We start from the raw sequence: 27,799 nt of genomic DNA on the forward strand, positions 1-27,799 counted from the left end.
TATGATGTTGAGATTTTTTCTTCAGCTACTTCGTACACTATTAGTTTAAAAACATAAAACAGAAAACCATTTAATTTTAAAAAAATTGTAAATAGATATTCTTTTTTTAGTCAGCAAGACAAAACAAAAAACGTAAAAAGTCGTAAATCTTAACTTCCACTAACTACCGTTAAATATCAGATCGTCCACTGACTACCGTTAAATAACAGATCGTCGTGATTACCACACTCTTCATTAAGCATCCAAATTACATTTGCTATCCGCGTTTTCTTTTTGGTGGTTCGAACATTTCCTTTTGCTTAATCGCCTGGATTCAGATAGGAACGGAAACTTTTACTCTTTATCGTCATTACTCGTGTAGTCATACATTCCAACATTCCTGTCATAGCTTTACTAAAGTGTTCTCTAGAACTCTCTTCTTTTTCTTATAAATTATTTAATAAGTGTTGACAGAATCATTTTAATGCTTGGCATTTGTGGTTTTATTTTTTTTCAAATAACATAATAAGCGACATTGGTATAGAAGGAGGCGTTAAGTTCGTGGGTAAATGCTCTTCAAAATGCTCTGTAATAAGACCGTAAGGACTTCTTGGAGCATCTTAATCACTACAAAAAAAAAAAAAATCTCAATGAAACCACATATACAACCCATTTCTAAATTAGCATTTTCATTAATATCGATCTCATATTCTACCTAAAAAAAATTCTAAATCGTATTGTATGAAATGAAGTTTTCATATTCGGATTGTTTTTTCTAATGACGTCCTTTCTCTTTGAGGCAAGATCCAAATATGTTAATGCAGTTGTAAATTTAGTTGGACATGCTCTAGCTGCCAATCATGAACCTCTGTCCCATTGTTTTAGGGTTACAACTCTCTTTTTTTCTCTACAAATACTGTTATGGTTGTTTTCTGGTAACTCCCATCTTAAATGGAGGATGTAATCTTGTTGGAAGTAAATTAGTTATATGAAAAAAAAAGCACCACCTCCAAAGTTCTTAAATCTAAAAACTGTTGTTACATTTACTATTTAAAGTTAAACCAAAACCTGTTTATCTAGTTTTAGTTTATAAGAATTTCATTTCAAAACCATAGTAAGGCAATAATATGGCAGAAACATATAAAGTAATTGCAGTAGCAACTTGTCTATTAAAAATTTGTGTAAGCAACTTTACTCATAAGACCAATATTAATACTGAATTTAAATAATGATCAGTCAATATCAGAACGCCATTTTGACGGTGATGATCTTAATAAACGTAAAAAAAAGAAGAATTTATTTATCATTATGAAGAAAAGCCTAATTTAAATATTAGTTAATACTTTGTCATACATTTGTCCTAATTTTTCCGCCTTTTTAATAGCCAGGTGTTTGTGGTATAACGTACAATCTACACCCATTCAATTTATTATTCCAATTATTCTGTGCAGTCAGATTCCACGGGCATGAATATCAAAAAAACATCTGTCTTATAAATTTTTTTATTCTTCTAAAAGTTTCACTGTTTAATTTCTGAAACTTTCTGTTACCTTTGCAAATTTTCTGGAGTATATTACTTTTAAAATGGCTTATTTTAAAATGACGTAATGTGACAATTGGTCCTTTATTATAGTTCATAACGTGATTAATGTTGAATATTTCTCCATATTTGACAATTTGATGGTAACCCACCAAATTCAAATATTCAATCCACCAATATTCAAATGGTTCTGCTTTATTTAGTACAAAGCTAGAAAAGAGATAAAAGTATTTTGTGTTTCTTTAACGCACTCAGCCAGTTAGAAGCTCCTAATCTCTTGATAATTCAACTAATTTCAGTGTGGTTTTTGACTGATTTCAATATGGAAGTTTCAAAACATTTTAAATTTTTTTTCTTTTAGGACTAATATTATTATTCATGCTTCATTTTGTCAGCAAATATCAAAGTTGTTTGTTGATCAGATCGGATTTTTGAAAACTAATTATTTGGAATTATATATTAATAAAAGCTCAGTGACAGACGTTGGGAAGCAAAAAAAAACAGTGTTAAAGCTTTTATCATACTAGTGCCATCCATGACGTGACATCCATGACGCTTTAGTTCCTTTAGCAACTAAAGCATCAAAAAAACTGATGTTCAAAAAATTAAATTCAAAAAACTGATGTTCTCGTAAAGCTACAATTCTAGCTGGGTATTTAAAATATTTTAGTTTCATAGTTTTATTGGTTGTTTAGTAAGACTTTTTCAAATTCATATCGTTAGTAAATCTCTACAATTCACAAGAAATGAATTTCGGTAAATGCACAGAAATTTATTTTAAATGAAATAGAAATACAGGCTTTAAAAACGCCATTTTAACTGCAAAAAAACTGGATGAAAAACTAGAAAAAAAAACTGTGTTTAGAACAACAACGAAAAGAAACTATGTTTAGAGCCACAACCAAAGCTCGATATGCCAAGAGTTAAAAAACATTCGCCATGAGCCGATAATTTTTGCAGAAAAAAAAATTTAAGTTTGTATTTTTTAACTGTCTTTTAGACTCTGCATTATTTTCAGTCAAAGAAAGACTTGATCAGTCAAACTAGGAATCATTCTTCGGATTCATGGTATTCTTTGTACAATAAAAAACAGATTTTCGAAAAACTTGACTTTGCCAACCTTTGTGGTAATCTTAAATTAAAAATTAAAAAAACTGAGGGTTTTAAATCATATATGAATGTTAGAATGGATGAATGTTGGAATGGATGATTATTGTGCGATGAACTCTTAAGTTTGGAACCTTTTTGTTTGATCTTGAATTTGATTTTTTAGTTGTATTGATACTCCTACTTTTTGTTTTAAATTTTATCAAAGATCACAACCTACAAGAACTATATCTGAATGTATGATCAGTCTTGCTATCGGCTATACCTGTATCGGTTGCTTATGGGCTGTCCAAAAATTATGTCGACAATTTTTTGGCTTTAAATTTACTTCAACATTTAATTAAATCCCCGCTTCTCCCCCAAAAAATAAAAAAAATACTGAAAAAAAGAAGCTTTTTTTCCTTTTTTAAGTAACAAGATTTATTTAAAAAAGTAACACTGTTTACGTTGACCCCCCCCCCCTTCTTCATTCCCTCTTTTCAACAATTTTCAAGTTTTTCTGACCACTCTTACCTCTATTTTATTGACTTAGTTAATGGACAACCCCTTATGCAGAGAAGCACCTTTCTATCAATATACACGGTTTTTTATCAACTTAAGTTAAAAAACTTTTCTATGATCAGTAATATTCCATTCAAGGTTTTACTTAACAACTTTGACAATCGGAAATGAAATTGCTACAAAAATCGACTTTGATAGCCTAATATAAGAATTTGTTGGTAAGAAAAGGCTAGAAAATTTTATGTCTTTTAAATAAATGATTTATTCTTTTATAATTGGTTATTTTATTATATCCTTTGCCTTATTATTTTTTTGTATGAGCGTAGATTGAGTCAGGGGGTGCCGTAGAAATCTCGCCCAGGGCACTTGTAGAACTTATACCGAACTCTCTATACTGCCTAGCTAATAGAAGCATAGTGATCTTGAATATTTTAAAGCTTTGGTAAAGACATTTTTTCAAAACTAAGATATAAAAACAGGGTCAAAAAATTTAAAACTAACTTATATCAATTTTGAAAAACTAGTTTTTATTGATGAAATGAGCCAAAAAGTGTGATTGACTGAACTATGACTCTCAATGGTTCTCAGCGCTAGAAAAGTGAAGAACTTTCGGTATTGAAAATCTTTCTTTGAATTTTATAGTTTTTCTAAAATCTAAAAAAATTGTGCAATTAGTTTTTGCATAAAAAGCCACCAATCACAACTCGCCGCGAAACTCCAATGTTATTGAAAACGTATTGGGTCTGCAACTCATGTATCTTCAAAAAGACTCATAATTTATTTGGATGAGTTTTTTTTTGAGTTTACAAATTTAAAATCTTTTATTGTACACTGTTTTATTTATCATTTACGCTTGATATTTACTGGAGATTTTTACACAGTGTGTGTATGATGCATACATGCACTGTGTGTACATAAACATATATTAGGCTATATATAAAATAACATGTAGTTTATATACAAACATATATATATATATATATATATATATATATATATATATATATATATATATATATATATATATATATATATATATATATATATATATATATATATATATATATATATATATATATATATATATATATATATATATATATATATATATATATATATATATAGATAAATATATATATATATATATATATATATATATATATATATATATAAACATATATATATATATATATATATATATATATATATATATATATATATATATATATATATATATATATATATATATATATATATATATATATATATATATATAAATAAACATATATATATATATATATATATATATATATATATATATATATATATATATATATATATATATATTAATATTATTATGATTTTTTAATTTTTTATTTTGAGTTTTACTAATGATAATTACTATTTGCTACAAATGTTTTATTTTAATTATAGTAGTAGAAATATATATAGAGATTATACTGTTTTATATTACTTTGTTTAATATTATTCTTACTATTTTTATTATGTGACTTAGGAAGGTTTTTAAATGTTTGAAATAACCAACTTTTAAATAAAAAGAATATTCGAAATTTTTTTTATTCATATTTATGTTAAAAGATTCTTCACAAAATAAAATTACTGTGATAGGAGAATGGATCAAGAAACCCTAAAATCTTAACCCCCTACCCTAAATATGACGGCAATGAGTAATTATTATTTCATAAATATAAACTAGTTATGTATTCATCGACAGATTTCAAATTTTATGTTTAAATTATACAGTGTTCAGTTTTTATGACCATGTAAAAAATAATCCCACCTCAATTTGAGGGGGCCACAAACTTTACATGGTCATAAAAACTGAACACTGAATAAATCTGTCGATGAGTACATAGCTAGTTTATATTTATGAAAAAATAAATAATTCAACTCATTGCCCTAACCTTTAGAGCAGGGGGGGTGGCTAAGATTTTAGGGTTTCGTGTTCCATTCTCCTATTATAGTAATTTTTTTTGTGAAGAATCTTTTTGTCATACATATTAAAGTAAAAAAATTTGGAATATTCTTTTATTTCAAACATTTAAAAACCTTCCTACACCACAATATATATATATATATATATATATATATATATATATATATATATATATATATATATATATATATATATATATATATATATATATATATATGTATATGTATCAAATAAAAATCATATGTTATGTGTTTCTTGTTTAGCATAATTTAGAAGATGGTGTTGTCAAGCATTTCATTCAAATATATTTATTTTTTCATTTTGATGTTATGCATTTATAAAACAGGTATTAAAAATAAAATTTTTGTAAATGGATAGATGTAAAATTAAACTATAAATGACAATTTTATATATTTTAATTCTAACTTATAAACTAAATAGATAAAAAAAAAAAAAAAAAAAAAAAATATTTGCTTAAGCTCCAAGCACAATGGTTCTACTAAAAAAACTATTACATGATGGCTTATGCCCTAATATTAATTGTATTGATGATAAAGTTATGGAAATTAAAAAATAATTTCAACTTCTTCCACTTTTTTTTTTAGGTAAAGTTAAATGAGATGTTTTTTATTTGCAAATATTAAGTAGTTTATAAGGAATTGTCATTTTTCTTCACATAATTAAAAAATGATCAATTTATTTATTTAAGCAACTTTTTTAGCATTTAAAATATCTTTAATATTTATTTAACAACTTAATGCTAGTTAAGAAAACTTATTACTACCTTTTATCATCGAGTGGTTACTTTGATGGACTTTTGTGATTTTTTTAAAAACTTCTGTTAAAATTTGATAAATTGCTGCCGTTTTTGGTTTGAATATACCAAATGATCTCTCCTTAACAAGAAAAAATGCTTTTCAGAAATATCAGAACCTGTCTTATATTTTTTTCAAAAGCCTCAATAGTTATCAATGTAACCCCACATGTTAGGGTTACTTTGATAGTAAATGTTATTTCAATCAAATATCAAGTTTCCAATTTAAGACTTCATCTCTGTTAATTGAAGATAATAAGCAAGCCGAAAAGGAAGAAATGAGGTTTAGTTCTCTCAGTCCTTGAATCAACTTCAGCCCAGAAAAATGTGTCTTTGGTATTGTACCTTTGATGTGACTTTCTTTTCACCAACATTCCAGGATTCTCCTCCACTCTTTCTTCATGAAACCAAAGACTGCAACATCTAATGGTTGAAGATAAAGATGAGTTGCATTTGGTACCAAACAGATGAAAGGAATGTTATTCAGTTGGGCGGCCTCAATGACTGGAAGGAAAAATGAAAGGCAACATTGTCACAATGATGGCTTTTGGTCCATGATCTTTACTTACGTGATAAAGATATATTTCCAGAAACCAGCAAACAAAGGCTCTTGAATTTACCAGCCTGACTTTGTGTTATCAAGTTCTTTCTGAACCATCTCTGGTTCATTCTTGATAAACATTTTGAGACTTATATACCACCATAGCTGGTGGGAATACTCTCAATGCCTTCTAGTGTCTTCTCTAATTCATCGAAGTAAGCATTCACAGTTTGTTCACAAACTGTGAATGCTTACTTCGATGAATAAGTTTAAAAAGAATAATATTGTTTCTTAAATAAATGTATTTACCACATTTGATCGGTGTCTGAAATTATTTCTTTTATAATGCCCAATTTTCAATGTTAATACAAATTACTACAGATAATGAACATAATGGTTGCTCTGTTTAAAAAGATGTATTTAAAACTTAAAAAAAACTTTTAAATAGTTTCCTAAACATTTCGTTAAAAAAGTTCAGTAAAGTAACAATGCACTAGGCCACAAGCTTTTGGAGCATTGTCAATAACAATAGTTCATCAGGAAATATACTATTGGGTTTTAAATGCACAATTTGGATAATCCTACAAAAGTGCACACAATTTCAATGGGGGTATCGAAAACAAGCAAATATTTTTTATTTAAATATTAGTATTAATGACTTTTTATTTTCTTACACGAAAAACTTGTTAAAAATTTTTTTTTTTTTTTTACAAATAAATAGCAATTAGTTTTCTCACTTTCCTGTGCATTGATAAAAACAGTTAGGTTTAGCAAATTTAAAAATTGTCGATGTTTCTAGCACAAATTATTAAGTATTTCTTTAATATACTGACTGAAAAAAGTCACGAAAAAATTGTGTAACAAGGAATATTTTTATTTTCGTTATATTCTTATCTACTTTTTTCCTCGACTTGTATCAATTTTGGTATTGGAAAATAATGAACACCCTAAAAATATGAAAACAAAAAAAGTAAAATATTAAGGTATACTATTTTTTTGATAACAATTTTTTTTTTTTAACATTCTATTTTTTAAACTTATTTTATTAAGATATTTTATTTTGTATAGTCTTCGTTTTCTTATATTTCTTCGATTATTGCTGTTTTATTCTCTCTATTTTCTTATAGCTTTATTTTGCCGCAAATTTTAAAACGCTTATTATATAAAAACGTTGTCAAGTTGTCTAAAAAATTACTTAGGGCGTGGATGAACAAGGTGTGCGACCGCACACTCTTCCCGGGAAGACTTGATGATATATATACTGAAAAAATAATTCCAAAAAAATTATCAAAGTTGGGTATCAAAGTAACCTGGGTATCAAAGTAACCTCACTTGACGTTATATTAACTTTTTTTATTTTTTTTATTTTAATTAAATTTATTTTAATAGTTAATTTTCCTTTAATGTTTGACAAAGTCTTTTTTCCGAATTTTTTTCATTCTAGTTAACTGTATTTTCAGGCAACATTGTAATATAATTTTAAACCATTAACAAATAGCTCTAACTATTAAACCTGCTCTACTTGTTTGATTTTTTTGATTTCATAATTTTTGTATAGGTTTCATAATTTTTACATAGAAAGACTTATGCAGCTCATTTCCAGTTGATTTTATGTTATGAATAGAAATATGCTTTATAAATTTTTTTAATATACTGATCCCATCTAGTAATTTTAATAATTCTATTTTGTGAGTTGCCTAGTGTGAGTTGCCCAAAAATAAATTTCTTACTTCCTTTGTTATGGTATTTTTGTTTTGTTTTGTTTTATCCTACTCAAAGCACCATGTATAATAAGTCAAAGCATATATAAACTTCGCTCTTTTCTCCACTAAGACTCTTAACAAAACTCGTAAAATACAATTTATATAATAAACTAAATGCCATATTTTGAAATCATTATGTGATTAATGATAATCACGTAAATATGGTGTATTATACATCCAGTCATATTTCAGTAATTTTTATGGACTTATTTTGTAGCTTTTCTAGGATATTTAAGTTATTATAGTTTACCATAAAAAAAAAAAAAGGCACAGTATAGGTAGTAGGAAACAATGATGGTTCGAAAGATTGACAATTCAGCCCATTAAGTTAAATTTTCGGTTGTTTCATTCAGTTTTCTCTTTTTAATTGATACTTTAATCGATATTTATTTGATGTAGTGCGGTAGTGGTGTAGTGGGTAAAGTGCTGGCTTCATAAGCGAGAGGTTCCGAGTTCGATCCCCACCCCGTCCCTGGTAGTACGACACTCAACTTGTTTCTCCGCGCAGCAGCCTTGTTCGTCAAGGTTCGTGTTTCGGAGTTATAGAGTTGAGAGAGGGTTATAACATCAAATTTAATAACTATGTCATCTAAAATCACTTTTATATCAGTGTTTTGGTTTGTTAAAGTATCTTTTTTTTTTAATTTTTAATAAGCATGTTCATGGTCTTTTATATATTCGATATAAGTTTGTTATATATTGTTATATACTTTTTCTAATACTTTATAATGTGGTAGTGGTGTAGTGGTAGAGCGCTCGCTTCTAAGTGAGAGGTTCCTAGTTCGATTCCCACCATGTTCCTGGTAGTACCGTGCTCAACTTGTTTTTCCGCGCAGCAGACTCCAAAACATGAACCTTGATGTTTGTCAAGGTTATAGAGTTGAGAGAGAGTTATAAACACAAGTAGCCTCCTCATCTGTAGTGGCCTCCATGGTCTTGGGAAGGTGAACTATAAAAAAAAAAAAAGTGTATTAATTTTTTTTGGGTTTTGATCAACATGTTATTTGATAATTTAATAGTTTAAAGTAGATGTGTTCTATCTAATAATTCCTGATTATAAATTTTAAAATTTGTTTATTAGTTTTTGGGTTATATGTCATGTCATCCTGTAAAAATGAAAATAATCCCACCTTATGTTTTTAATACTAATATTATTAAAGCATTAAAGTGGAAAACCTAAAAGTATAAGTACCTTAGGATACTCCTTAGGATTCTTGAGATAATAAGTTTCATGTACTGAACAAAACATTAAAATTCTGTACATATGCAGACTTTTTTATGAATATCACTCTTAATTTATTTCTTTTGAGCTATATATATATATATATATATATATATATATATATATATATATATATATATATATATATATATATATATATATATATATATATATATATATAATGCATTAAATATGATTTAATAGTTTAGTGGTTATAGTTCTTAGTTTTATTAAAGTAGAACATGTTAATCCCAAATTGTTCTTAGTTTAATTAAAATAGAACATGTTAATCCCAAATAGTTCTTAGTTTTATTAAAGTAGAACATGTTAATCCAAATAAAAAAACAAAATAGCATAGTAAAAGCTAAATTTTATTGAAAACTTTATTCCATTAAAATATATAACAAAATCAACATTAGATTTTAAAATCATATTTTTATTATTTATCATATAAAACCATTTGTTTAAAATTTTACTGCTATTTTACTGTTATTTAAAATCAAAATTTAAACATGACAAAGTTTAAAAATAAGAACCTTTAAAGATGAGAAAGAATAAAGAAAAGAAAATTTAAAAATAAGGAAATTTTTTCTTTGCATAGTTGAAGTTATGATAAAATATAGAGAAGAAAACCATGTTTTGCATAAATTATTTTTTGAATGTTTTACAACTTATAGCTAAGATATCAAATGTCATATTTAAAAATTGTTGCATATTTTGTCTTTTTTTATCCAACCATTTACTTAAAGGTTATTTAAATGCTAGTCAGAACCCTAAATTTGATATAACAAAATTAGCAATAACTTTATTTTAAGTTTTTTTTTATATTTAATGAACAGTTAATACAGTGAGTGTTTTCATGTTTTATGAACAGTTAATACAGTGAATATTTTTATGTTTTAATGAATATTTAATACAGTAAGTGTTTTTGTTTCAGCATCTATTGCTGTTATGTCAGTTGATTTGGGTAGTGAATGGCTTAAAATTGGAATTGTTAAGGTAATATTTAAAACATAACATTCTTTGTATTTTTTTTTTAAATACTAACATGCATCTTTATACTAGTAGTTTCTTATAATTATCTTATTCAGTAGTAGTTTTTTTGAATTTCTTGAATTATCTTATTAGATTTGTGGTGTTAAACATATAGATTTAAATACTTAAACTTTTTGTTAATCATTGTTTTATACTTATGATATTTGTTTGTTGATGCTGATTAGTTTGGTAGAGTTATCACTGTTTGTATAAAAAATTAAACTTAAAAATTCTTTGCGAAGTATAGACTTCTCTTTTTAATCTCTTCTTCCTTTATAAGTTTGCAAAGATAAATATTAGAAGTACCATTTATTGAATGTATTAATTTTTGTTTGCAGCCATTTTATTTTCTTAACTTTTTTAAAGCTAAGGTTCTTTTTCTCTATAATGAAAAAACAAAATGTTTCTAAAAATTTCTTTGTAAACATAGCTTTATCTGCCAAGCATGAGCTCTTGTTCACAGAAAGTAGACTCTTGTTCACAGAAAGTAGACTCTTGTTCACAGAAAGTAGACTCTTGTTCACAGAAAATAGACTATTACATTCCTGCTCTACTAGAAATATACACAATGGAAAACTAAGTGTACCATCTTTTGAAACCCAGAGGTATGGTAAACATTCTATTGCTTATGAGTGCGTTTGTGAATGAAACAGGAGCCTTGCATGCATTTTGAATGAGTCCAAAAAACTATATCCTAAAATACCTTTACTCCATCTTAAACAATATCAATTAAAAAAAAATCTGAAAAACTTTTTATTCTAACTTTCAGACATATTATCCTTATGACTATAATATTCTTTTAATTTTCTTTTTGTCATTACAATTATCATCAGTACTTTTTGTTTATTTTTATTTTATTTTATTATTAAAACCTGCAAATTATGATTTCTACATGTTTGTTTTAATGTATGTTCTATGTGCTTTAATCTATCTGTTTACAGCCCTTGTGTTTCAATGTATGTCTTTGGTTATTATTACATATATTATGTTTAAAACTTGGTGTCACTTCTTTGATCAGATTTCTGTATGAATGACACCATCCTAATAAATCATTAACTTATTATTATAAATAATTTTATGCTCTTAACTTCCATTATAATATTAGTTATTATTATTTTTTCATTGTAATTATTGTAAACATGTTATTACTATTACTATATAATTTGTATTAATTTTTTTTTGTCTTATATTATTATAATATATTATTATTACGTTTATTGTTGTTATTATCATTATTATTATCAAAACTATTGTAAAAATGATTTACGGAAAATAAATAGCTTTTTCTTGTTGTTGTTGTTGTTGTTGTTGTTGTTAATGTTGTTGTTGTTGTTGAGCTTCTCTCCCATTGTTGTAAGGTTGCGCCTTATTCTCTTTTACAAATACTTGGTAGCTGCTTAATACTTGCGCCTTATTCTCTTTTACAAATATCTTGGTAGCTGCTTAAAGGAGCTATCATCTCTTGTTCCATTAATCAAAACTTATTCTCGCTTGACTCAGCATTCAGAAAGTTTCTTTTTGTTGTTTTTCCTGCACTTCATCACTTTGTTTTCTCTCCTATCTTCATGTTTTCCTGACTTGTACAATATACAACTTTTCAAATCTTCTGTCAACCATTTCTTTGTGCTTTAACTTTTTTGTTTTTTTTGTTTTCTAGTAATTCTTAACTTAATAATGGCTGCTTGCGACCTTGTTGGGAGTGAATTAAAATTAAAAATCAACTAAACATATTTTAATTAAAGTTAATATTAGTTTCTAGAGAAACAACCCCCAGACATTTACTTTAATATGCATTTAATGGTTCTATCATTTAGAGCTATGTAAAGTTTTGATTGTCTTTTTTTAAAAAAAAATGAGATTTCTCTCTATAACCAGTCTGCTTCTTCAACAATCTAGCTTGCATATTTTTGTCCAAATAAATATCATTTTTCTGTATTATAATAGTCATCAACTATTTAATAATTATGGTAATGATTAATAATGGGTCTAATTTTTTTTTTTAATTTTCAATATACCTTTTAAAAATTAAAAAAAAAAACGATTAGACCCATTTTGAAGTTGAGAGTTAAAAGTTGTTTGTTTTTCTAGAATTCAATTTATTTTCTTGTTAAAAAACCTTCTCTTCTTGGTGTCCTTACTCTTTCCCTCACATCTTTTTATATCAATTTTTAGAATATTTTTATTTGGTTTACTGCAGTACTAAAATTATTAGCACTTTATTTTTTAAAATAAAACAAAGAAAGTGTAAGCATGTCAATTATGTTATAACAAACAAATAAATGTAAATAAATAACAACTTAGGTAAATAATGTTCTGTAAATATTTTTTTTTTTTTGTTTCTTTTAAAATATTTATTTTTTTATTTAGCCTGGAGTTCCCATGGAGATAGCACTAAATAAGTATAGTTACTATTATTATGTTTTATTCTAATTTTAAAAATTTTTAATTTATAAATTAAAATTTAAAAAAATATTTTTTCATTATGTAGCACCTCGATGTTTTACATTCATTGATCATTTTATATCAAAATATGTTTCAATATTTCTGTAATGTGTTTTGTTTACTTCCTTTATAGGGAATCTAGACGAAAAACACCTTTAGTTGTTTCAATAAAAAATGATGAAAGATTGTTTAGTGATCCTGCAATGGCAGTTGTTAGTAGTTTTATAAATAAATAAAAATTTATAAATACATAAAAAAATTGACGATTTTTTAACTGTAATTGCTGTTTCTGTGTTTTTATAATCTTTAGTAATGGGTTGGGGTCAAATACTTTTGATCAAAATAAAATGGTCTACTAAATAAAATGATCTACTAAATAAAATGGTCTACTAAATAGTTGATTGGTTCAAGACACGGTTAATGGTCTACTAAATAGAAGAATGAAAAAGTCTTCTAACAACTATTCCTTAAAAACAAATTTTTAATTTATTTAGTGTTGAAAAAAAAAAAAAAAACATACTTTATCTTATACTATATTATACTTTATTATACTATACTTATTAGGGTGTCCCAAAAAACAACATTTTTGAAAAATATATCCAGAGACCCCCTTAATGTGTTCTATCTAATGCAAAAACACTAGTTTTAAATTTTTTTTGAATAAAAAATATTTTAAGGGGTCCCTCAAGACCCTCGAATATCTAATGGGATCCTAATATTTTCAAAAAAAAAAGTTTTCAAAAATATGTCAACCTGGTACTCAAATGAAGCGAAATTATATAAAAATTTCGAAAATAATATAGATTTCAAATATAGAATTGTTACTTTTAGTTTTATTACATGAAAAATTCCTTTTTTTAACAAAAAACAAAAAAATGCATTTTTTATGTATATTTATGACAATTTTGATAACTATAGTTAAAATTTTTCCATATTAAATATTATTTTTGAAATTTTTATATAATTTTGCTTCATTTTAGTACCAGGTTGACATACTTTTAAAAAACTTTTTTTTTGAAAATATTAAGGACTCGTTAAATAAAGAGGGTCTTGAGGGACCCCTTAAAATATTTTTTATTCAAAAAAATTTTAAATTTAGTGTTTTTGTATTAGATAAAACACATTAAGGGGGTCTCTGCATATATTTTTCAAAAATGTTGTTTTTTGGGATTCCCTAATACTTATATAATACCTCCCAAAAAAATACCTGTTAATTTTTTAATTAAATATAAATACACCAAATTAGCATATTTTTACTAAATACAAAGAAAAGTATTGGACCCCAACCCTAGTAGAAAATAGCAATATATTTAATATATTATAATGCAAATAAAATTAATAATTAATTTTGTTGTTAACAGTTAATGATTTAGAAAAAAATTAATGAAAAGGTTTAAAATATTATATAATAATTTTTGAATTTTAAAACTTTTTATTGTTAAAGTATTATTTCAAGACTTTTTATTGTAGTCTGTTAAACATCCAGAAAATGCCTATCTTTACCTTATGCATATTCTTGGGAAGAAATATGATAGTTTAGCAGTTCAAACATACATGAAGAGGTAAGCCTATTTGTAATTTTGTTAAAAAAACTGAAAAGTACTTTAAAAAATTTTATTTTGCCTCATCTAAATGATAGCAGTGGTGAAAGTTTTTTGTATTGTTTTTTAAAGTTTTTTATATTTGCAATATTTTATTACTTTCTTTAGGTTTCCATATTACAAACTATATAAAGACGAGATCAGAGGTAATAAAAAATATTTGTTTTGATATTGTTTATAACTAGTAATTAGCTATACTAAAAAAAATAGATCAATTTTTTGATCACCTATGGTCACCTAAATTTCTTTTATTATAATGTTTAGTTTGTGCCTATGCTCTAAGCATCTTATGTTATTTTAAAAGCAAATATTGCACATAAACATTAATAAATATTCATCATCATCATTATTATCATCATCACCATTATCATCATCATCATCACCATCATCATTATCATCATCATCACCATCATCATTATCATCACCATCATCATCACCATCATCAATATCATCATCAATATCATCATCATCATCATCATTATTATCATCACCATCATCAATATCATCACCATCATCATCATCATCATCAGTATTGGTTGGTACTTTTTTGATTATCTTTATTCAATATTAGAAAATAATTTTTATATAAAAAACTTACCTGAAAATTTTTCAATATAATAAAATGACTTTTTCTTATGGTTTTATTTTTGTTATTTTTTTAGTTATTTTTTTTTTTAATATATTTTTTTATTTCTTTTGGTATAATCTAGCTTATGCTTAGTTTGATCATAATATCTGCTTTAAAAAAATACAGTACTAGTACATCTTTGTAAGCTAGTACTTAGTAGTAGCACTTGTGCTTCTTACATCTTTGTAAGCTGTTAAAACATCTGACATCTGTTCATTGTAAACTATTATATACATCTGACATCTGTTCTTTGTAAACTGTTAGATATATCTCAGACCTTTTGATGAAATAAAAATGCCTAATGCATTATCATAACAAAGTTAACTAAATTACTGCTAAAAACTAGTTTAAATTAATAGATAGCTTAAAACAATTTAGAAATGTTATTATGTAGTAATGTTACAGAATTTTTACTTAGTTTAGTTTACTTAGAATGTTTATTTGGATTCCAGTTTTTTAAAATGCAAAAATATTTGTTTATTTTCTCAATATTTGACTCATCATGCTTTATCTATAACTAAATAAATAAAAAAGATTTTATTTTATTTCTTAAATACATATGCATCTCACTTCTGCAACTGATTGGGGATTGATTGGCTTGTAAGTTTTAACTCCAACAATTTCTATATTGATGAATGGCAAGTACTCACTAAGTCCTCTTCTTAATGTCCTCTTGGGTTATCATTCTCTACTGACCTTTTATGGAAACCATATATGCAATTGGTGTTAAATCAGTATATACAATTGGTTGTTAAATCAGCATGTGCTAAGATTGCTTCTCTTATATGCTTGCTAGATTATTTTGCTTCGATTCATTTTATTATTATTATTATTTTTTTTTACATTTCGTTCATTTACGTTGTATTAAAGCAATTGACAAGTTTTTCTTGTGCAGCTCAATATTTAGATTATTTTGGCATTTCGATAAAAAAAAGTTGGTTTTATAAAAATTTAAACTTTATTTATTTAATTTTATCTGATTTTATTTAACTTGTAAATAATGAGCATATTTTGTGCATTTTAAATTAAATTTTTGTCACAAAAGCATGCAGTTTTTAAAATGTTAACTACTTCATTAAAATACAGCTTAAAAATATCTATTAATATTACCAAACAAAAAAGTTTTGGCATAATATAAATAACGCAGGGTAAAATCGCTCCTTACATATGTAAATGTTCTATGCCCTATGCTTTATACCAAGGCCTGATATCTGTTTTGTGTATACTGTTAAAAATATCTGAGATATGTTCTATGTTAACTGTTAGATATTTCTCAACAAAGATTAAAACTTTTTCTTTTTTCCAAGGAACTAACAGTTAAATTCATTTCCTTCAATAAACAATTGATTTTCTCATGCACATGTATTTTTTAGATGTATTGTATAAATATTGTATTAAACTTTAAATTTCAAATTTCACCTCTTTATCTTTTATTGGCTCACAGTTCAATTATAGATTGACAAAATTTAGTTAAGTTTTGACTACACAATTCAATGAATAGAATTTACTCAATTCAATAAATTCATTACACAATTCAATGAATAGAATTTACTCAGTTTGACTGAATTGCATAATACTAAGCAAAGTAGTTCTTAGTTCTTTTGTTATCATTATTTTTATGACTTTACTTAGTGTTTATTTGTTTTATTTTTTACTTTTAATATTTACAAGAATGAGTATCTTTCTTTAGGAACCGTTTTATTCAAAGGAGATGAGTAAGCATTTTTTTTTTACTTCTTTTTTGTGATTTTTTTTTAAATAAATTTTTTTTCATGATTTTTTTATATTTATTTAGCGAACAATTGCACTCAGTTGAGGAGCTTTTTGCAATGATACTTAATTCAACAAGACAAATTGCCGAAAATTTTGCAGGTATATAAGCATTTGTAGGTCTAAGATTATTATTGCAAAGTTAAAATATGATATTTAAAAGAATAAAATAAATAAATAAATGAAATATTTAATAGTATTTTTTAAATTTAGATCATCCAATGAAAGACTGCGTTTTAACCGTTCCAGTCTTTTTTACTCAGGCAGAACGAAGAGCACTTTTAGAGTATTATTTTTTTGCTTTTGAAGTTATTGAAGCTATCTTTAATCTAAATTTTTTATGTTTAGACAAACTTTTAATAAAAATCTTAGAAAAAAATTCTTTTTTTTAGTGCAGCTAACATGACAGGATTGAATGTATTACAGTTGATGAATGACAATACAGCAGGTGAATATTTTGTTTGTTCTTCATTATTTATTTTATTAAACCTAATTTCATGGATATTTATAATTGTATCTAATTATATAGTCCAACTTTTATAAGTGGTAGAGTAGTAGAGCGCTCTTTACATCCCTTATAGTGCAGTGCTCAACTTGTTTCTCTGCTCAGCAACTTTGTTCATTAATATTTTAGGGGATTTCCGAGTTTAGAGTGGGTTGTAATTACAATTAATAATTGGGAAATATAGAAAAATAGCTTTCATGATGGATTTTCAAATTGTTATGATGCTTTACATTAACACAACAATAAGCCAAGAACTTCTTACTTATTTATCTGTATTATCCCAATTATATAAGTTCAGAGTTTATCTCATCAATTTTGAGTTGGATATACACTGAAAATAAATCAGTTATTGAAGCATTTTCTTCAGAATTTTAATCTTGAAGTTTAGCAAACTTGTCTGTGTTGTGAATGCTTTAATAAATATGTTCAACTCCCTAAAGTCTAATAATGGTTGCATTTTTCTTTTTTTATTCTGCATAAGTGAAACCATACCTATTATTTGACTGTTTTTTGTTTTGTTCTGGTGACAATTATTTTTTCTCATTCTTCAAACTTATTTTCATAATCGTGTTTTATGCCAAAAAATATTAAAAAAGGACAGGGTCTGGTTAAGTCGAGTTCATGCATTTATACATTATTGATATTTTTTCTTAAATTTCTTCATTCCTTGCAACTTTATTGGGAGTGAATTAGTTTTGAGAAATTATTAGGCTATCATTTTTTCCCTCTGTTTTTTTTTTGGGCATATTTTTGGCGTGTCCATACTCTTTAACATTAGTAACATAGCATTTCATCTCCCACTTGATTTATTTTCATTACTTATGATATATTATTTGCTTATATAATTTTTAGGCTAACTATTTGCTGAAGATTTTTACACATAACCTTTTATAGTATTATAAATTCCTCTATTTACAAACTTTATCTATTGCAAGATAGTAGTTGTTTGGAAGTTGTTTTGATGTTTGATAAATATTTATTTATTTAAATGTAATTGAGTTGTATAAGTTATAATAATTTTTTATTTTTCTAGTTGCACTCAATTATGGTATATTTCGAGCTTCTTCTTTTAATGAAACGGAAAAGGTAGTTGTTTATTTCAAGCTTCTTCTTTTAATGAACCGAAAAGGTAGTTGTTTATTTCGAGCTTCTTTTAATGAAACAGAAAAACAATTGTTTATTCTGATCTACTTTTGTATGTGATTATGTTTTTTTAATAAAGTTTTTTTATGTTTTTAATTTTTTAGCATGTGATGTTTTTTGATATGGGTGCTTCCCATACAACTGCTACCATAGTAGGTATGAAAACATTTAAATCTCATCTTGAAAGTTTGAAACCAAACTAGTTTGTCAATATTTATATAAGAAATAAAAAATGTAGTTTTAAAAATATGTGAATCAATTTTTACCTAACCCACATCTTATTGAAAAAGCCTAAATTAGTATAAGTAAAAATTCATTTAAACTTAGATTTACAAATTATAATATATCCTATATCATGTCAAATACAAAAACAATACTGAAAAGCCTAATGAAAGTTAATTGTCACATGTTTCAACACAAGTTAATTGATCTTTTAAACAAGTGACTTGTCAAGTTATTTTGACTTTGTCAGCTCTCATTGCAGTGCATTTTTTTTATATATGGTTTTTATTTTGAATAATATGGTTAATATTTGCTAAAAAAGTGTGAAATTCGAAAGGTTGACTATTAGAGTTACTTTTTTCAATCTTTTTTTTTTTTTCAAGATTTATTTTTTCTACCTAAATGTTTTTATCTAAGTTTTTTTGATTTGTTTATTCCTTTAACTCATTAGACACAAAGTCGAGAGGTGTATAATAAGTCAACAAATTCATATTTGTATGCAAAAGTTCTATTTCATAGATCCTGCACAGAACTTTCCTGATACCCAGGTTTAAAAATTTAATGAGTGCCCATTGTGGGCCAGATTTGTGTGTTCTGTCACTCACTTAAAGCCTTTTTTATTCTAGAGTATTTGTCTTATAACAATAGAATAAGACTTTTTTAAAAATCTGATCATGCTAAACGTCATAAGTGAGACTAAAGGGTAAAATTAGGCGCATCTTACCCCATTTAAGCGTTTTAGATGAATTTTACAAAAAAAAATTTTCAGGAATTTTTGCCCTATAAAAAAAGAAAAAAACATCAGAAAAAAAATGTTTAAGGTCACGTTTGTGACCTTAAACATTTTTTTCTGTTAAATCAGAAAAAAGTGTTTAAGGTCACAAATGGGGCAAAGGTAAAATTGAGGGAGGCTAATCCCACTTAAGGATTTTAGATGCCTGTTAGAAAAAAAATTTAAATTAAGTTTCAAATAAAAAAAAAAAATTTAAAACAAAAATATCTTTGTATTTTATATATATATATTTATATATATATATACATATATATATATATATATATATATATATATATATATATATATATATATATATATATATATATATATATATATATATATATATATATATATATATATGTTAGGGTGCATCCAACGCCCCATACTTTCAAAAATTGATCTTAAAACTTTCTATTGGTTCTCACAAGAAACTCTGTTAAATTTTTTCCCAGTTAAGTAAGATTTAGGGAGGCCATCTCAAGTCTTTTATTTGCAACAAGACCTATAATGAAAAAAAAAAAAGTTTTTCTAATGTATTTCATGTTGGGTCTCAAAAGAAGCGAAACTTTATAAAAATTTCAACAATAATCATCATTTTTTGTTAAAAATACCTTATAAAAAAAATTTCAACAAAAATCATGAAAAAATGTTTGTTTTTTATTTTTTTGTTAAAAAATAATTTTTATGCAATAAAACTTAGAAAAGTATATAATTTTTATAAAATTTAGCTTTTAAGACCCAATACATTTGAAAAACTTTTTTTTCTTCAGTTTAGGGTTTCGTTGCAAGTTTCATACTTGAGGTGGCCCCCCTAAATCTCATTTGATTTTAAAAAGGTTTAACAGAGTGCCTTGTGAGAACAAATAAAAGGTTTTAAGAATAGGGACAGTTCAATTTTTGAATCTAAAGCCCCATGGCTTTAGATGCACTCTAATATATATCTATGTGCGGGTGTGTGCATGCATGTGTGTACCTGTGTAAGTGCAGATATAAATATTTATAATTCACTATATGATTTAGCTTACAGTACTACAAAAGTAAAAGATCGAGGGTATGTTGAAACTGTGCCACAACTTGTAGTTAAAGGAATAGGGTAAGTTTACTTCAAGCTTTTTACTACCAGGAGCTATTTGAAACTGTTTTCAACAGCATTCAACATATTTGGGTGGTGCTTAAATTCCAATAGATACAACTTAACATATAATAGATATAAATTCCAATAGATACAACTTAACAGTTTATATGAGCTAACTTAACTAACAGTATTTAACTAAATATATTAACTTTCTATTTAAGTAGTATTTAATTTTCGATTTAGTATAATAATTAAAATAATTAAAATCTAATTAATAAACTTAATAATTAATAAGGCCATTGTTCAGTCATTTTTTAATTTCTTATATAGAGAAATCAAAAAAGCAAGTGAAATTTATACAAAAAGTATCAACAAACCAAAAAAAATTTTGGTTAGCTACCCAAAATCTTGCTTGTTTGCCATAATTAAAACTTAGAGTTTCCATAATAGTGATTTTCATTATTTAAAGTTTTTTAATACCAATATATATTGGTATTGCATGGTATTAAATCACATTGAAAGTTCAACCTAAGCATCAAGAGGCTAAATTAATACATTTTACAAATCAATTTTTTATTTTTTATTGTGCAATTTCACAGTATATAATTTTAGTTATGTAAGTTATGAATTAAGATATTTATCAAAGATTTTAGGTTACAAGAAATTTCAAAATCAAAAATTAAAGAAAATAATAGATATGTTTTGTTTTTTAATTTTACAGGTTTGATACTTCTTTGGGGGGCTTAGAAATGGACTTCAGATTAAGAGATTTTTTAGTAAAGGCATTTAAAGTAAGCTATTGATTTTTTAAAATATATCAAGATACATTTTAAAAATATACTAAGATATATCAAAATATTTTGATGATGTCATCAGGAACAGGAATAAAAGAGAAAACTAATTTTGCTCTTTGCTTTTATTATTTAAAGGAACAACATAAACTTAAAAAAGATATCACAGAAAGTCCAAGGTCTATGATTAAACTTCTAAATGAAGCCAAACGTGTTCGTCAAGTTCTTAGTGCAAATGTTGATCATATGGCACAAGTAGAAAACTTATTTGAAGAAAAAAACTTCAGAGTAAAGGTAACAAGGGATGAGTTGCAAGAACTTTGTAAAGATATGTTAGAAACTATTCAGAACCCAATAAAAATGGCTTTAGACGCATCTTCAATTAAAATGGTTATTACATTTTTTTGATTTTTTTAACTCATTTAAATGGCAAATTTTTGATGCATCCATGTTTTTTGTTTGATGTTGTAAATGAATTTATTAATATTGCCCTGTTTTTTATAAGATTTATTTTTATGAAGACATAGAAGCAGTAATGTTATTTTTTATGAAATTTATTTAAAAAAAAGAATCTATATTATTATTTTTTATAAAATTATTTTTTAGGAAGACATAGAAACAGTAGTATTGTTTTATTTTTAGGAAGACATAGAAGCAGTAGTATTGATGGGAGGTGGCACAAGAGTGCCTAAAGTACAAGAAAAACTTCTGGAAATTACGAAATTGTGAGTAAAGTTTTTTTATAAAAGTCTTGTTTAAAATTTTTACTATGTTATCAGGAAGTAAACATAAAAAAAAAGAATTTAACATGTAGTATTTACATTTTAGACAAGAATTAGCTAAAAATATTAACACAGATGAAGCGGCTGCTCTTGGTATGTTTTTGTTTTATTTTTTTGATTTGTATTTCATTGTCTTATTTTGTTTACTTTCATTTTTATTTTATAAATTCATGACTACTTTTCTCTAATAACTTTTAAAAATAAACTTTGACCTAAATACTTTTTTTCTTCTCTAAACCTTTAAACTTTGAAAAAAGATATATTGACAAGCAAGAATGCTTAAAAAACAATTTGTGCACAATACTACTGTTTATGTGGTAATAATTTGCACAGAAGATTAAGGTTTCTGCAGCTCAATGGTGTATTTATTTCAAATGTGTATCTGATTATTATCTGTTGTATGCATTGAGCAATACTTCTTACTTAGGATCTGTTTACAAAGCAGCTGATCTCTCTGCTGGTTTTAAAGTAAAACGGTTTTTAGTGAAAGATCTCAATCTATTTCCATATGATGTGAGTTGATTAATTATATTTTTTTAGATAAATTTATAGATTATATATATTTTTTATGTTTATTATTACAATGAGTTAGTATTTAGTATTGTTTCTATTTATTAGGTTCAATTCTTCAGATCTGGAGATAATGATGAATCGCCTCGCTCCATTACCAGAAATCTTTATAATAGATTAAATCATTTCCCCCAAAAGAAAGTTATGACATTCAACAAAAAGCCAACTGATTTTAACTTTAATATTACATATGGAGATCATACGTTTCTCTCTGACAAACTTAAAAGGTACAAATATTTTGTTTCTTTTTACTTAGGAGTTTTACTTGTCAAACATCATTATACAATGTTGTTCATCATTTTACTCATCCAACATCAAAATCCAATGTTGTTCATTATTTTACTTATTTGGAATAATTAAAATGTTGTCACACATAATTTTATTTATTCAAAATTATCATTCACTTTCCAAACTTCATTTAGTCATCTAATATCATGATCATTATCATCATCATCATTATTATCGTCATCATCACCATCATGATCATCAACATAATAACCATCATCATCAACATCATCATCATTATTGTCATCATTGTAATTTACTTGTCCAACATCTAGCATCTATTCATTCTTCTTTCAATATATTTTAACATTCTTCTAAGCTTTTCTGAATAAAAATCTTTTGAAATTTTTTGAAATAAGAACAAGAAATAAGACATCTAAATAAGTAACTTAATAGGTAAAAAGCTTTCTTTTCATTTATTAATTTGTTTTATCAATTGTTATGATTAGTTCACTGGATCTTGGAGGAGTCTTACATGTATCGTTATCTGGAGTAGAGAGCGCTCATCAGAAAAATGTCAAGGCAAATGCCAAAGGTGTTAAAGCCTTTTTCAATCTAGATGAGAGTGGAATTTTAAGCGTTGAAAAGGTTCGTTACTTTATAAAAGGTTTAAGTGTTGAAAAGTTTTGTTACTTTGTAAAATATTCAATATTTGAAATGAACAAAATTCTGATCAATATTTGAAATGATTAAAAATCTGATCGATATTTGAAATGATTAAAAATCTTTGAATAGGTGGAAGCACATTTTGAAAAAACACCAGAGCTTATTGCAGAAGAAGAACAATCGACATTTGCAAGTAATTTTACTAATAATTTAAAAGTTTTTATAATTTTATTAAAGATCCTATATAATATATATTTTTTATAATATATATTTTTTTAATGCTTAAAAAGAATTGGGCTCAAAACTCTCAAGTTTCTTTGGAAGTTCCAAATCTGATGATGAAAAAGTAGAAAATGTTAAAGAAGAAAAGAAAGAAGAAAAGAAAGAAGAAAAGTCAGATAGTAAAGAAGATTTAAAGAATGATGAACAAAACAAAAAAGAAGAGAAAGATGATAAGGTTAGTTTTATTGGAAATTTTTTTTATGACCATAGCTCATAGCAACATTGCCTTTGATAAAAAATATTTTCCTAAACAGTTACATAGTGTTAATAGCTTAATAATTTTTGCTAAAGTAACTTTTTAACTTCACAATGTTTGCTAAGAAACTTTGAGAGAAGTAAAAAGATTGTTTAGTCTCAAGCTTAAAAGCTATATGCTTTAGTTAACTGCATTAAAATAAAGGTTAAGTCTCCTTTTTTTTTTTTTTTTCAAGTCTCTGTTTTTATAAAACTAATTTTCTTAATTATATTACTTAAAAAAAATTCAATTGATTCTATCATTTCATATTATATGCCATTTATGATCCTTGAACATAAATTTAAAGAAAAAATGTTTATATTTGCCATGATTATACTTTTAATTTAGTTATTTCATTAGAAATTTTAATAAAACTCGGTTGCAAATTTTTCTTGTATGCATTTTTTTTTTTGTAAATTACAGATTGTCATTAATAATGGTGCATACAAATAATCTGGTTTTCCATTTGCACTAACATAATATATAGAATATATTACTTTGCCACCTTTAATTCTCAGTAGATATAATGATGCTTATTGATGTTTAAGAGTTATTTGTACAGCACCATTTAAAATCTATTTATGGTACACTATCTTTTGTTACTATATTATATTAATCCTGTCTAATATATGTTTCATCTATAATATCTATAATATCTGTTATAAATTAAAATTCCATATTCAAAAATACCTTAGTTATACTTTCCATAGTTAAAAATACTTTATTTACAAATTCCATAGTTAACAATGTTTTACCAATTCAATCCAAAGCTTCCTTAGTTAAAAATTAAAAACAATAAAACAATTGTATAATATAAGTTATTAGCTTAAAATAATAGCATGATTTAATAGATCTGTTTTATTTTTGAAGACAGGGTTATTCCGTTTAATTATATTATATATACCAAAAGTTTGTTTAAATATTTAATCAGGATCATTATTGACAAAATTGTAAAACAATTAGAGAAAGCTTTTTCTAAACACATGTTTATTAATGTTAAAAAATGTGTGATTTTTTATCTTTTTTGAAATATATAATAATATGAAAGAGCTGTTATTTAATATATATTGTCCTGAAAATATCGCCAATAAATAAATTAATATTAAACAAACTTATTTCAAGAAGCGATGATAGTAAGTGAAAAATAAGAGGAAAAGCAATGTATTGTATTGCCTTTCTTTAAGGTTGATGTTGACAATATGTTAAAAGTTGTGTGTTAAGCAAACTCTAGAGGTACAAGCAGCTTGAAAGCTTCACATAAGATTATGTGTGGGGAAAACAGAGTCTGAAAATGTTTAAAAAATATCGGCTACAAAGCTGAACTTTATAATGTTATGAGTTATTATATTTAAACTTGCTTACTAAAGCAACGAAACTGAAGTTTTTGATTGATTTGATAAGGAATAGTTTTCTCTATTTTTTCTTTTTTTAGAAATCAGAAACCATTGATAGCAAAACAGCAGATAATTCCACTGTTCTTAATACTACAACTTCAAAGGTTATATATATATATATATATATATATATATATATATATATATATATATATATATATATATATATATATTTATATATATATATATATATATATATATATTTATATATATATATATATATATTTATATATATATATATATATATATATATATATATATATATATATATATATATATATATATATATATATGTATGTATGTATGTATGTATATGTGTATATATATATATATATATATATATATATATATATATATATATATATATATATATATATATATATGTTAAACCAATTTTGTTTTGTTGTTCATTTTTTTCATTTAAAGTTATATACTTAAAAAAAAAACTTTGTAAAAAAATTTTGCTTTATAGAATGATACATCAGCAAATAGTTCTACTGAAGCCAAGCCTATTGAACCAGTGATTGTGAAGGAACCTGTTTTATTGAATTATAAACGTGCTGATGTTCCAGCCATTCCAGTTGACATTTACCAGTCTTCAGTTGATAAGTATACCTTCTAATCCTATTTTTAAATTTAACATACTGTTTACACTATGTTAAATGTTACGTTTTTACTTATATTTAATTCATTATATAAATAAAAACATTTAGAATAAAAGGTTATGAAGCAAGGGATATTGCTAAAAAAGCAAGAGAGCGAGCCCAGAATGCATTGGAGGATTATTTGTATACGTTTAAAGATAAGTTAACTCGTGATGATGTAATCCCGCTTACTACAGAAGAGGAACGATCAAGTATTGAAGAGGCTTTTAATGTTGTAGGAACTTGGTTGGAAGAAGAAGGATTTGAGGCTGATGAAAAGGCATGTAAAAGTTGAATTTTTATAACTTATTTTTTAAAAATGAACTACCTAAGCTACCAGTGAACTTTTCTGGAATTTTTATTTTTTTTGATTTTATTTAGTTATGTTTTGTTTTTTAGACATTAAAAAAGAAATTAAGTGAACTTAAAAAAGTTGCTGAAGAGTTACAATTCCGATTAGATGAATTAATTGAGCGTCCTAAAGCCATTGCCGCCATGTTGCAAAGTTTTAATATATCAGATATGATGCAAAAAACTGTAAGAGACATGCCTGATTCTAAAGAAATTTATACTGAGAAAGACTTCAAAGATTTGGAAAAAATTAGCGATGAAACAAAGGTATGAATGAGACTATGGTGATATATAAATAATTTGAATTTTGATTATTTAAATTCAATTTATTAAAATTTTCAGATTCTGTGCACAATACCATCGATACGTTACGAAAGATTATTTCTAAAATCTGAAATAATTTAAATATTGACCTAAAATTTGTTAGGTTAAAACTAATTTATGGTTCATGTATTTTTTTTAATTGCCTTATTATTTATAGCAATGGTTCATGGAAACGTGGAAAAAACAGAATGAAAGTGATCCAACGAAGAAACCTGTTCTTCTCAGCAAAGATGTTTACTTTCATCAGGCAAAACTTGATCGTGAACTTATGTATTTGATTAATAAAGCAAAATATTATGTTCCTAAACCTAAACCAAAACCTTGTGAGTTTTTTTTTTTGACTTGTTTACACAAGTTTTAAGTTAGTAAATACAAATAATATATTTATAATAATAATATAGTAGTAAATAATAATTTAGAAACATGAATTTTTTCTGTTCTAGCTTCAAATACGACAAAAAGTACAGAAAAAGCAACGAATAATACAAAACAAAGCGAGCCGGATTTAAAAACGAAGCCTGACGAACCTGAAGAGTCAACCAAGAAAAGTAGGAAAAATAAAAAAGTTCCAGTTGAAGATGTTCCGGTACTTGAATTAGACGGTGAAAAAACAGATTCTATTAGTCCTGAAACCAAATCTGATATACCCAATGGTGAATCTAATAATAAATCTGCAGAAAAATCTGCAGAAATAAATGACGGTAAAACAACGCATAACCCCGAAGACGAGCTTTAATGTTACCTCGTGGTTTTTATAGATATATAAAATTTTAGGAGAAAAAGACGTGAATATTTAAGAACCATATTTCAATTGTTATTTTATCAAATAATCTAGCTAAATTTCTTATTACAATTTTTGCCAAACCAAATGTTTTTTAAAGTCATTTATTTATAGCGTAAATATACTAAAATGAC

At 25.4% G+C, this 27,799-nt stretch overlaps 1 protein-coding gene across 1 annotated transcript; it reads left to right on the plus strand.

Annotated features, from left to right (window-relative positions):
• Positions 1–5,328: 5,328 nt before the first annotated feature.
• Positions 5,329–27,753, plus strand: LOC100206170 (hypoxia up-regulated protein 1). Its single transcript, XM_065789128.1, has 28 exons — positions 5,329–5,430; positions 10,362–10,423; positions 12,827–12,858; positions 13,035–13,113; positions 14,372–14,463; positions 14,611–14,648; positions 16,821–16,845; positions 16,926–17,002; positions 17,114–17,186; positions 17,293–17,348; positions 18,439–18,491; positions 18,653–18,704; positions 20,566–20,638; positions 21,342–21,411; positions 21,550–21,801; positions 22,054–22,136; positions 22,240–22,286; positions 22,621–22,706; positions 22,812–22,990; positions 23,498–23,636; positions 23,784–23,847; positions 23,945–24,111; positions 25,604–25,669; positions 26,038–26,174; positions 26,279–26,489; positions 26,609–26,827; positions 27,042–27,207; positions 27,328–27,753. Exons 1-28 carry the CDS (start codon positions 5,361–5,363, stop codon positions 27,618–27,620), a joined length of 2,961 nt encoding a protein of 986 aa, XP_065645200.1. The 5' UTR covers positions 5,329–5,360; the 3' UTR covers positions 27,621–27,753.
• Positions 27,754–27,799: the final 46 nt, after the last annotated feature.

The sequence above is a fragment of the Hydra vulgaris genome, chromosome 01 (assembly GCF_038396675.1).
Source record: "Hydra vulgaris chromosome 01, alternate assembly HydraT2T_AEP".
Taxonomy (NCBI): Eukaryota; Metazoa; Cnidaria; class Hydrozoa; order Anthoathecata; family Hydridae; genus Hydra; species Hydra vulgaris.

Coding starts and splice junctions, on each gene's coding strand:
- LOC100206170 (XM_065789128.1), top strand. CDS start 5,361: ATGGTGTTGTCAAGCATTTCATTCAAATATATTTATTTTTTCATTTTG. Junction 13,114..14,371: donor GTGATCCTGCAATGGCAGTT/GTTAGTAGTTTT, acceptor TTTTTATTGTAG/TCTGTTAAACATCCAGAAAA. Junction 14,649..16,820: donor ATATAAAGACGAGATCAGAG/GTAATAAAAAAT, acceptor ATCTTTCTTTAG/GAACCGTTTTATTCAAAGGA.